The sequence below is a fragment of the Haliotis rubra genome, unplaced genomic scaffold (assembly GCF_003918875.1).
Source record: "Haliotis rubra isolate DU_JTF1 unplaced genomic scaffold, ASM391887v1 Scf103, whole genome shotgun sequence".
Taxonomy (NCBI): Eukaryota; Metazoa; Mollusca; class Gastropoda; order Lepetellida; family Haliotidae; genus Haliotis; species Haliotis rubra.
In genome coordinates, this window is record NW_025764926.1 from 942690 (window position 1) to 956694 (window position 14005).

Sequence of the window (14005 nt, forward strand, 5' to 3'; positions counted from 1 at the left end):
TACTTCATCTGTTGATGATTTATCTCACACTCTACTATTCTACATCTAGCCATGTACTGTACTTCATCTGTTGATGATTTATCTCACACTCTACTATTCTACATCTAGCTATGTACTGTACTTCTTCTGTTGATGATTTATCTCATACTCTACTATTCTACATCTAGCCATGTACTGTACTTCATCTGTTGATGATTTATCTCACACTCTACTATTCTACATCTAGCCATGTACTGTACTTCATCTGTTGATGATTTATCTCACACTCTACTATTCTACATCTAGCTACGTACTGTACTTCTTCTGTTGATGATTTATCTCATACTCTACTATTCTACATCTAGCCATGTACTGTACTTCATCTGTTGATGATTTATCTCACACTCTACTATTCTACATCTAGCCATGTACTTTACTTCTTCTGTTGATGATTTATCTCATACTCTACTATTCTACATCTAGCCATGTACTGTACTTCATCTGTTGATGATTTATCTCACACTCTACTATTCTACATCTAGCCATGTACTTTACTACCCACGTGGTCAACGTATGGGTAGTTGCATACTATTCTCGTACGTCACACGACTGTCGTATCTCGTTGACCTGTGTCGTAACGACTTGACCTGAGATTCTAACGATTTGATTGGATAACCGATGACTTCTCAATTAGGTCACATTCTGACGTAACTATTTTTTCATTCATAACAAACACGTGAATTCATTCATTCTACAACTTAAATGCATTGTGGGAATGTAAACATTGCGAACGTTGACGTGTCGCTGTTTAATTGTGAGTCGAACTGAGACATCATATCCGTCGAAAAACATAAACCCAATGTTTCCACCAGTGATGTTAGCCGAATGAAGCAACTGCAAACCAAGAAACGGGGTGCAACGGAGTAGTTTACTGTAGGAGGCTATACGAGGCGATGACAACTGACATGTATCGTGGACGTCAGTTACCAAGGCAGTGACGCCATTACAGTGTGACGCCATGCAAATATTATTGTACTACAGTATAAAACTCTTCTGCAACCTCTTTATGAAACCGGTTTCGGGTTTGAAACCAAAACATAACAAAACTACGCTATTTTGTCAATTTAATGCATGTAAGACGTGGGTAATAAATAAAATACCACACTTTCGGTCTCATTACATGCAATTTATCTGAAACTCGTGACCTTCCTATGTTATCTGACCTCGCTTTCGCTCGGTCAGATACCATAGGAAGGACACTGGTTTCGTATAATTCGTATGTAATGAGACCTCATGTAGTATTCTCTATGTACTTCATCTGTTGATGATTTATCTCATACTCAACTATTCTACATCTAGCCATGTACTGTACTTCATCTGTTGATGATTTATCTCATACTCTACTATTCTGTAACCATGAAACGAAATGATGCCTGTCATAGAATAATGTCTTTAGGTGCAGTAACATTCCAGATCCAGGATAGCAGTCTGTCTAGCACACATTCAGCCAGTGGAAAGATGGTAACACAAATTCAGAGAGGCCACAGTGGAAAGATGGTGGCACAAATTTGGCCAGGTCACACTGGAAAGATGGTGACACAAATGCAGAGAGAGCACAGTGGGAAGATGGTGACACACATTCAGCCAGGTCACAGTGGAAAGATGGTGACACAGATTCAGAGAGAGCACAGTGGGAAGATGGTGACACAAATTCAGCCAGGTCACAGTGGAAAGATGGTGACACAGATTCAGTGAGGCCATAGTGGAAAGATGGTGACACACATTCAGCCAGGTCACAGTGGAAAGATGGTGACACAAATTCAGTGAGGTCACACAGGAAAGATGGTGACACACATTCAGCCAGGTCACAGTGGAAAGATGGTGACACAAATTCAGTGAGGTCACACAGGAAAGATGGTGACACACATTCAGCCAGGTCACAGTGGAAAGATGGTGACACAAATTCACCCAGGTCACACATTCAACCAGGTCACACAGGGGAGATGGTGACACACATTCACACAGGTCACACAGGGGAGATGGTGACACACATTCACCCAGGTCACACATTTACCCAGGTCACACAGGAGAGATGGTGGCACACATTCACCGAGGTCACACAGGAGAGATGGTGACACACATTCACCCAGGTCACACATTCAGCCAGGTCACACAGGAGAGATGGTGACACACATTCATCCAGGTCACAGGGGAGATGGTGACACACATACACCCAGGTCACACAGGAGAGATGGTGACACACATTCACCCAGGTCACAGGGAACAGATGGTGACATACATTCACCCAGGTCACACAGGAGAGATGGTGACACACATTCACCCAGGTCACACATTCACCCAGGTCACAGGGAACAGATGGTGACACACATTCAGTCAGGTCACAGGGAACAGATGGTGGCGCACATGTCACACAGGTCACACAACTTACTTTCAGGGTTTTAAATAATTCAGTTGTTTTTCAAGAAATGTATATTGTTATCCTAAATAGACAGTTGTCTGTAGGGGTGAAACAGTATACCGTGGTATTAGTAGAACCGCGGTATTTTGCCTTTGGTTCAGTATACCGTAATGCAATCAAAGAATTTTTTATTTTCGGTTTTCGTACGGTCATTTTGTTAACCTTTTTTATCAAGGCTTGGTTCTAGTAAATTTTCTGCATTATGATGATATCAAAGTGTCCTGGATTGAGTTCATCCAGATGCCATCCACATCCACATGACCAAAGATTTCATATTCCTCTAGTTGTAAGATACAGAAATTACACGATACGATACGTATTGCGATATTTTGGAACGATACGATTCGATGCATATCACGATATGCTATCTTTAGTTATTTTCTTTCAAAATGAATATTTTGATAGCAAGTAACAGTGTAAATTTTGACATAACCACCAATTTCTGGAGAAAATTAATAATTTTAAGTTCAATGATACATATCACGATACGAAAAAAAAGCATTGATATATTTATTGTCAGATAAAGTATCACGATTATCGATACTACGATATATCAACACAGCTCTAGTTGTAATCATCATCATCACAAACATGCCAAGTATCATTATTGAAGGGTCACTGGGCAGTAGGGCAAGGGCAGGTAACTCTGGTGTCTGAGTCAGGTGGGCAATGACTCACAGGAACAATATGAAAGGTAATTTTGAAGGAGATGGAAAAGCTACCCCAAACAGAGACCTATGAGCCCATGGACAAGCTACACATGACAAGTAACTGTCAATGTGGGTTTAAAATGGTTCCTTTAAATTGTAACTGACCTGCACTGAACATACATATAGATTTTGTATTTGGCATATACGTTGTATTTGGTATTACACTTTCTCAGTGAAGTACAGATTCTTGGACTCATTTTTATCAGTTGAGTGCCATCAATGATATGAACCCACACTTTCAGAGTAAAACACCAAATCGCCAGAACGTAAAGTGAGCGATCTCACCCACTCAGCCACCGCAACTTCCATAAAAATCTATCTGACAATTAGTAGCTTAAATCACATACTTCGTACTGACAAGTACTCTTAAATTTGAAAACATGATGTTTCTTAAATCTTTTATATGCATGACTACTCAGTAAAGTCGGTGACTGTACATGATATGGTGGTAACAAGATGACTAAAAGGTCAAACGTAGTCAGTGGAAAGTGTCATCCTGAGGAATAGGCCCTCTTCTCCCAAAACACGGAAATATTTCATCTAAAGATGATCCCTTTTTCTCCACTTTTAAACGTAAAGATAGCAATGCACTTGACATTGTCAAATGAAGTGTCAGTGCCATGATCTGTGCTTCCTGGTGTTGAATACCTACTGCACATGAACATGATATAATACAGTGGAAGAAGAAACAATAAACCTTTGACTGATACTCCTTGGTACTGAGGAAATACTACATGGTCAGACACTCCTGAAACTGAGACAGAATGGATCTGACACCCCTTAAAAATATCAAACATGGATGTACCAAAACTCACTCAACCAACACTCTACTGTTCTGATACCCTGCAAATGTTAAATGGGTCTGATACTAGTGGTGATCCGATTAATGGAAATAATCGAAGATTGGTCGCAGTGACTAAACGACCAAGCAATCGATCATGTTTTCTCATAATCGAACACAAACAATTCTGGAACACTTGTTTTCATCAACAATATATTTCACAAGGTTGGTTTTGTCTGTTACATTTCATAAGCACTACAAGCGTTCCAAGTCATGATTGAATTTATCTTAAAGACACCAAGAGATTTATGTTCCTAACATACTAGTCATACTTTAAAGATGTGAAATTTTGCCCCAAACCCCAAAATAACTACATGTTGTTTTCCTTATTTTTTGTGCATTAACAAATTTCATAAATGACGCTTACCAATTATTTTCAATGATTGATCGGTGGTAATGAACCAATCATCAATTATGAGCTTTTAACCAATTCCCAACACTATCTGATACTACCTGAAACTGATACTACCTGAAATAAATACTATATGGGTCTGATACTACCTGGGTCTGATACTACCTGGGTCTGATACTACATGGGTCTGATACTACATGGGTCTGATACTACCTGGGACGATACTACCTGAAATAAATACTACATGGGTCTTATTCTACCTGAAACTGATACTACATGGGTCTGATACTACCTGAAACTGATACTACATGGGTCTGATACTACCTGAAACTGATACTACATGGGTCTGATACTACCTGAAACTAATACTACCTGGGTCTGATACTACCTGAAACTGATACAACATGGGTCTGATACTACCTGAAACTGATACTACTTGGGTCTGATACTACCTGAAACTGATACTACATGGGTCTGATACTACCTGAAACTAATACTACCTGGGTCTGATATTACCTGAAACTGATACAACATGGGTCTGATACTACCTGAAATAAATACAAAATGGGTCTGATACTACCTGAAACTGATACAACATGGGTCTGATACTACCTGAAACTGATACTACTTGGGTCTGATACTACCTGAAACTGATACTACATGGGTCTGATACTACCTGAAAATTTGAAACTGATACTAGAAAACATGTACTAAGATCTGACAAACATTGAACTTTCTCTCCAACTGATACGTTCATGTACTGATGCTACATGTCATGTTCAAAATGTCAATAAAATAGCCAGACTTTCCTTACTAACAGCCAGGTACTAAAAATGATTCATATCTAGGAGATTCCTCAGTCAGCAAATACCTCAAATTATGAGGGTTTAATAAGCAAAAACATGCAGTAACAAATTGCTTTGTCTGAAAACTATCTATAACAAAGATGACAGAAAAAGAAACCCTACATGCCATGATGTAAGTTTGTCTCACAGTACAAGGAATTTATAATCTCCCTTCCACCCAGTCCACACTGTACGGCTATACCACGATACGGCTATACCACTATACATATTCACAGATTGAATACCAATGAAGGCATACAGTATTCAGTGTACATAAGTTGTAGGCAAAACACAAACTGACTGACTGAGTATGGTTTTATGCTGCTATTAGCAATATTCCAGCAATATCACAGCAGTGGATACCAGAAATGGGCTTCACACATTCTCAAAACACAAACACAAACGATAAAGAGACTAAGCTTGTGTAAAAAAACTGTCAAAGACTCATGATATTTTACTACATGTATAATGAATATTCCTGTCCGCATTTACCACAGCACTGATGGAGGTAGTATGGTAGCAGTTCCATTAAATCTCGAGTATAACATTAGACACTTTGGTGTTGTGACATTAAAGCCCTCATGGACAGATACATTTCTCTAAATGAGAGATCTGCTGGGGAGACAATGAATAATTGATCTGTATGTGGACTCAGTTGATCCCACGCCAGATGCTGCGGCGGTCACTTCTCGCCCACACCTGTCCAGAAATCAGTGATGGTGTCAGTCACGCTATGACATATGAAACTACTACGTAGGCACCTGAGCCTGATGCTAATTCTGTCCTTTGTATCGTGGATTACGCCATAACAACAAACCCGGTGATTGACTGTCTGAAAACAAGACGCACGTCTCCGTTCCTATGACGTGGAAGGTTATCTATTCATTTACTCGCTTTAACCACTGGAGATTGCTAAAAATAGCGCACTCCATCTTACGGTGTCCGCCCCCGCCTAATGGTGAGCTGCCATCAGACGTAGGTGATGCCACGATCAATGAATGCTGCCTTTAGGGAGATGTTCGATTTCTACAGCATTGATGGGTTCCGATCAAAGACTGTAAACTTTCGTCAATGACAGCAATGACCGAAATAGAATCACCAATCCTATTGGATGGTTAAGATTGCCAAAAATAAAAGCATCCTGGATGAGAGAATGGCAAACGACAAACCATCTGAACTCCTTGGAGGCCATTATGAGATAGGGAGTCTTGGAATATGTCGCAACACTCACCATCTGTGTACTAGGCGCTGTTGAGTAGCAGAGTTGATGTTTAAATGTAAACTGACACCACACAGTCAATCCTCATATTCTCATTGACAATCAATGAAGGTTCACTGAGTCAAAGATTTATTCAGCTGTTTATCCTGTCTAAATACATTAATATTGAACTACAGAACATTGAACCCTGTAAACAGTAAAAGGTTTGAGAAAGACAACAGTTATTTGTTCTTTCCAAATACACGGCATCTCTTTCTCTGTTGACTTGACAACAAATGGACATTACTAAATGATTTCAATAGGGCTTGGCTGAGTTACCATTTTACAAATTAACAACAGGCAAACAGCAGATTTCATGAACAACAAACAAAGAAATGTTTCAACTCAAGGCCAGTATCAAGCAATGGCCAAACAGCCAAATACAGCCATCTATTGCTCTATTCCTTCACCAGAATTGGGGAATGTATGTATTTTATATAAACTAAACCAGCAAAGTTGAGCTTTCTCTATTCTAGGATATTTTTGCTTTGAAGTTTGAAATGTATTGTGCAATACATAACTTCATAAATTATATATAAGCCCATTGAGGCTGATCTAATCCAACTATGTACACTGGAAGTTTTGTCACAGGGATGATAATAGATTAGGTATGGCAGATCCAAATGACATTAGACACTTTAGGTACATTCCATCATTTTGACGAATGCAGAGGCGGTGTGGTAGCCTAGTGGTTTAAATTTACACTCATCATGCCGAATGTCCAGTTCGAATGTCCATTGCTTCATTTGCGTGTCATGCCACATACTGAAATATTTTCAATATGTCCTCGCGACATGACTGAAAGGACCCCCAAAATACTCACCATGATTCGTTTAATGCAATATGCGATAAATTCGATCAACTCAAATGATTTAAAACCTATTTTTCCACCCCATCATACAGATTATCTATCGGTGGTACTTTCAATTTCACAGCTTAACATGGGTGTGTCCATTTTGAATGCCAGTGAGCATAACAGGAAGTCCCGTTTTGGATGATAACATAGTTTGTGGGCTAGTTTCTGGGTCCAGGACAAATGAAGCTGAACTATTCTTGCAGTCTTGATAGTGTTCAGGAAATCCAGCTCTCAAGTTTACAGGTTTACAAGATGCTTACTGAATTATTAAACAATAAATTGAAATGACAATTGTTGTGATGTTATAAGTTTAATTGGAATATCAAAGGCATGTGTAGAATATTTTCACCAAAATTATCCGTCTGGTGCCCAGTGGCACCGGTATCCTTCTAAAAAATTGCAAATTTATCCCTGGTGTTCCCATCCATGATGTTGCTGGAATATTGTACAAAGAACCATCAAACCCAACTCACTCACTATGTCAACAAAGATGCTGGTCAGAATTAGTTTTCAGCAACCCATGCTTGTCATAAGAGGCAACTAACGGGATCTGGTGGTAAGGCTCACTTGACACATCATCGTATCCCAATTATGTACCCAATTATGGTAGATGCTGTTGATCACTGGATTGTCTGGTCCAGGCTCGAATATTTACAGACAGTCGCCATATAGCAGAAATAGAGTCGAGTGCGACATTAAACAACAAACAAACCAACACTACATCAAGTGCCCTAGTGGTCTTACTAAAAGCAGAGTTTCTCTCTTGCCTGGAAGATGCTCACTTGCTTTTGATAAAATTCTATCAATGTAATTTTCAGCTGTACATTTCAAACCATTGCTCAGATATGTGACAAGAATACTACCATTCATATAATGGGCAAAAGCCACCGCAGCAAATACAGACATCGGCAAACAAACTCCACTGGAATACCTGCCTAAAATATGCAGCATTGAAAGAAAGGCAAGAATTGATTTGCTCATTGAATTAGGTTCAATGGCTTTCCCCCATTCCTTGCTTTGTTCATTCAGTTCCAGTAGCGTGACATGAGCTACGTACATACACCATCTTGCACTACAGTGGCAACCTGCCAAACTGCGCTGGGAAATTCATTGATCTAACGACTCGGACCCTTCACAGATGTTGTTTTATGGTAGCAAATGTGTTGAATGAATACACAGTTCACCAAAATAAACAGAATGTTTTGCAAAAATATGTCATCATAATTCCCTGTCATTGATGACAGTCTCTTGTTAATCCAGGTAGACCAAACACAACTAGTATTCATGTTTCAGTCCAAATAAAGCACATGGTTCTCTTGATCATTAAATAAGACCATCACTCCTTCATATTGTATGTTTGTTATGCTGCGTTATAGATGAAAATTGAACTATCTTGAAATATGTTTATTTTTTTGTTGAAAGTGGCAGTCCGTGCTGTATGATAGCAGTGTGTGAATTATCAATTCTAAACCAGACAATCAAGGGATTGAGTGAGTGAGTGAGTGAGTTTGTTTTACGCCACACTCAGCAATATTTCAGCTATATGGCGGCGGTCTGTAAATAATCGGATCTGGACCAGACAATCCAGGGATCAACAGCATGAACATAGATCTACGCAGTTGGGATACGATGACATGTGTCAACCCAGTCAGCGAACCTGACCACTCGTTCCCATTAGTCGCCTAGTGATTGACATCATGAGCATCGATCTACGCAGTTGGGATATGATGACATGTGTCAACCCAGTCAGCAAGCCTGACCACTCGTTCCCGTTAGTCGCCTAGTGACTGACATCATGAGCATCAGTCTACAGTACTGGGACACAATAACACAATCAATCCACCAGTCCATAAGTCAACACTGGTTGCTGGGGACCCATAATCTAACCTAGAATCCCAAATGGTGATATCAGCTAGCACACTTGAGGGCTTAATTTTATAAACTGGATTTAACTTATACCTGTGCATGTTGACATGAAAACCTAGTTGCACCAGAAAAAAACAGGTTGCACTCTGGACCCATAGACCGCCTCCGTGGTGTAGTGGTTAAGAGTGTCCGCCCAGAGAGCGGAAGGTAGCGGGTTCAATCCTGACCGCGTCATACCAAAAGACGTTAAAATATGGTACTTGTTGGTCCCTGCCTGGCGCTCGGCATTAATGGGTACATCAAGGACTGGTCGGCTCGAGTCAGTATAATGTGTCTGAGTGGGGTATTCATGCTTCACTGCGGCATGGTATCTCAGTGGGCTAGCACTATAAAACCAGCTTAAGTCTGGGCTAGTACAAGCAGCCGCGACTTACACATACACACGCATGCACGTCATATGAGCAAAATATTCTCAAGCACAACGTTAAACCCAATTTCACCTCACCTCACCTGGACCCATAAATTTATCAAAGTTGAAATATGCAAATAATGGTGAATCTTGATGTGTAATAAGGTAACTGAATGTGTTCAACGATCAATGTGGCGTTGACAAGTTTGCCGCAAATTGGAAAGATTTTGACATATACCTGGTGCATGAAGACATAATATCAGGTTGCATTATTCACAAACAGGTTGTACTGGTGCATGTGTTTTATAGCTAAATCAAACCCTGCACCATAATGCTGGCCCTGGACACTTCTCACTTTGGTTTAAATCACATGTATGAGAAAAGCGCTGACAGCTTAATTTGGGCCATAATCAGTGAATCCAAGTCCCAAACCTATAATTTGAACACTGACTAAGGTATGTGGGATATGTTATTTACAAGAGGTAATGACTTGTTTTGCTTGAAGCTAAACTCAATAGTGAGCATATGTAAGAAACTGTTGGAAATGTCAAATTTCTACCATTTCTGAACTGGGATTTCCTGCATGTTTGGCTCAACAACGATAGAGTTTTTAGATTTCTTAACAATCACTATAAATATGATTGGTCTTTTATCTCACCTGTACCCGATGTTCTCCAACAGAAAACCCGAGGATGGCTGTGCCTCTCTCTGGCTGTTCCTGAATCCGAACAACAGTACTGGAGTCAATCTTGAGATCCGAGCTGATATCTGCACTAACCACAAAATCGTCTGTTTGTAAATCCTCAACACGCTTCAATTCACCATTAGCCAGCTGAATGATAGAACCTTTCATAAAGTGGGGAGGATAATGCAGATGTGAGGGGGGATATGAAGTTTGGGGTGTGGGGGACACTCGGGCTGCGTTGGGGGGGCCAGGGCCGAGTCCATGGGACACAGATTCAGACTGGCCCCGAGAATGGGCTGCTGAAGAGTGAGAGGAGGGCATCCCTGAGTAGGAACTAAACTTTGTTCGTTTCAATAAAGGCTCATCATGTTTGCCAGGTAATGCGTATTTGGAGTCATCTATATGTGACCCTTCCAACTGACTGTCCTGGGGCCGGGTAAGTATTCTGTGTTTCAAACTCCCCTCTTTCCCGCTTGGTACTTTATAAAAGTCTTTGTCAAGAAACCCTTTTGGCGATTCTCGTACATTTAAACCTTTAACAGATGAGTGTCCCGTATTTGGGGACAAATTGGACCCCTTTTCATCACGTAAACTGCTGGTGGAGCCCGATCTATGGCAACGACCTTCACCTTCTTGAGACTCTAGTTTTGGCGACACAAGAGATTCTCCACCTGAAAGACTTACAGTCCCTGCTGGGTGAGCAGATTGTTGATGATGAGTGGCATTTGGTCCAGGGGAACTGGCAGACGGCATTGTTCTATGGGATCCCAGGACCGAATACTGAGGTATATGTCCACTGGGCATGTATGGTGACCGAGGTATTTGTGAATGGCCACCATGTTGAACGTGGCTGCCCATGCTGGCGAGCACAGCAGAGTATGACTCTATATGTGGATAGTGACCAGCTATAAGGGCAGCTGACTGGGGGTAACTCTGCGGGTACTGGTGATAGAAAGCACTAAACTGGGGAACAGAGGCAGTCAAATGCGAGGGTTGACCGTGTACACTATACAAGGGGGAATACTGTCCAAGCGATGAGGCACTGCCACCTCCACTCATATACTGCCCGCCGGCGAGGAGACGCTGAGACGGTTCAGTGAGAGACGGACGAAACACGCTGCCAACAGACGCTCCTGCAGAAAGCATTGTTTGCTGGGATTCTTGAGTTTGACCTTGACCTTGGTTCTGTGATGACCTGCCACTTATCATGCCCTCAGCAGGCCGCGATTGGGCTTGGTTCTGACTGACAGCAACATCGGCTAACCATACCAGATTTTCGTTGGTTGACGGTGTGCCACCGGTCATTCTAGCCCTTTCGAAGCCATTTGAGTTCATGCGATTGTCTGCATGAGCTTCATTGTTGTGTGGAAGCCCATCCACGACCCCACTGTCAATGTTATTCTCCTTGTCTGCAACAACTTGTATATGCTGTGGATGGACGTTGTTACCTAGCGCTTTAAGTTGGCCACCAGCAGGATGATCATTTGAGACTATCAAAGCGTACTGTAGGGGTACTTTGCGGTTTTTGAGCAGGTCGGATTTTTTCCAGGCTGAAGGATCTCTATCTTGTGACAGCCTCTGCGTGTCATCACTTGGTGGTGTGGAGGAGAGAGACTCGGAACACAGCAGGGACTGACCATCAGGGCCTGAAACACCAAACACAATCACAGTTAGACAACAGATCTAAGATGGCTCTCTGGTACTTTCTAGAGTGAATGAGTTGAGTTTTACGCCGTTTTTAGCAATATTCCAGCAATATCATGGTGGGGCACACCAGAAATGGGCTTCACACATTGTACCCACGTGGGAAATCGAACCCAGGTCTTCAGCGTGACGAGCGAATGCTTTAACCACTAGGCTACCCCACTGCCCGGTACTTTCTAGACCAACAACCATAACCTTCCCCTTCACGAAACACCCATATTTTAACATGGAGATGAACGTGAACATTCTTTATGGCTTTCACACAATACCAGACTAAACAACATGTACAAATCAGATCAAAAATGGCCCGAAACACATAAACAAAATTTCAGCAGAGTTGATGAAACAAGTTGGTTATGAGAAAGGCTTCCGCCAACAGATGGTACATAACATACAGCATGCCAGCAGACAGACTAGGAGCACCTAAAGCAAGCTACTCGTTGACAGCAACCATCAGGACCTGAAATGAAGACTACGTTGATGGGATGGTTGCCGTTGCCAAGAGGCTGGCACACAGTTAGGACTTCTCCTTCAGGCTACACTGAGTTATATACAGCGTGCAGAAACGCCAACTGGTGGCATTCTGCAATAGAGGACGAGATGTGATCAGAATCTGAAATGATGACAGAGAGCTGGGAATAGACTGGGAGTGTCTGGAGAGTTCGAAGTTCAAGGTCCAAAATAACTACAGAAGTATTACATATGATCCATTGACAAATTGTAATGATGACAAATTCACAGGATAATATAACCTGTCTGACCCCATCAACTTGAACTTAGTTTTCTGAAGATGGCGACACCTCACAACCATTTGTTGGATCGGGGCAACTCTGCATTAGTCTACAGGGAAACATTACACATCTGACTATAAAGGGTATTGTGGAGAACAATGGCTACTGTGCTTGTGTGGTTTATCGTCCTAATGGGTAGAACGTACATCAGTAACCAAGTTCTTCAACCACAACACGGTTCATCTCTTGCCAGCCATCAACTTGTCTGTTGATCAAGATCTGTTTCCACAAAGTGATCATAGGACGACTGTCGATAATTCCAATAACCATTATCACTGACTTTTGATAGTCACAGCGCCACAAACGCTCAAGGGAACTTGGCTTGGTGCAATTACACTTTGTACACCACTACCTTTAGATATTGCTGACTACATAAAACCCGAATCGATCTCCTAGCTTCGTCAGTGCACCATCCATTCATGCTTCAAGCCGGACCAGCCCAAAGTACATCTTTGTATATACACAACTATGGGCGGTTCACTTATTCCTTCATGAATGTGCTAGAAAAAAATCAATTCATAAAGTCCAAATGATTTACATTCACCGACAATGGCAGCAAGTGGAAGAGTATTTGTTGGCTGTACATACACACAGCTATAGCTGTCGACTTATCGATTGCTTCAACTAGTACCTATACAGTGCATATTCAGCATGAAAGCCTGGTTTTCTGCATCCGTCCCTCATACACCAGGATGTCCATTGTGACAAGCTACAATATATTGGTTCTAGGATGTCAATAACTACATAAAGAAGCATGCTATCAAATACAAGCTTCATGCTGTTGTTCAAATAAAAGTCAATGTGAGTGAGATTATCTTTATATTAAGTTTGTTGAAATTAAACATACTTCGCACAAGAAACAAACTGAAAAACTGCTCAAAACATTAATGGTTTCTAATGTTGCAGACAAATACAAGGTGGAAATGATTTGGTAATTACAAGCAAACCATACCCCTTCACCAAATTTACATATATTATTACATTGTCTCTTGAATCATCAGACACCAGTGTGAATAATGCCTGTAATTCTAGAGTAAGGCCAGACCAATTTTATTTCTTGTTTTACGGATCCACCTGTCGTATATTATCAAGAATAAGAAACAAAATAAAAGTAAAAAAAATTTCCCTGCTCTAAAAATAAAATCCTAATGTTTTGGGGGTTTTATTGGTCAAAAATGTAAATTTACAAGAAAAGAGGTTTCTTTTAGATTGTGTTTTGCCCCATATACA

At 41.0% G+C, this 14005-nt stretch overlaps 1 protein-coding gene across 1 annotated transcript in view; it reads right to left on the reverse strand.

Moving 5' to 3' along the window:
* The window catches only part of LOC124272132 (ataxin-1-like), a 126272-nt gene that overhangs the window by 12026 nt on the left and 100241 nt on the right, over positions 1–14005 (reverse strand). The window contains 1 exon segment of the mRNA XM_046707281.1: positions 10254–11926. Within this exon segment, the coding sequence (XP_046563237.1) occupies positions 10254–11926 (1673 nt within the window).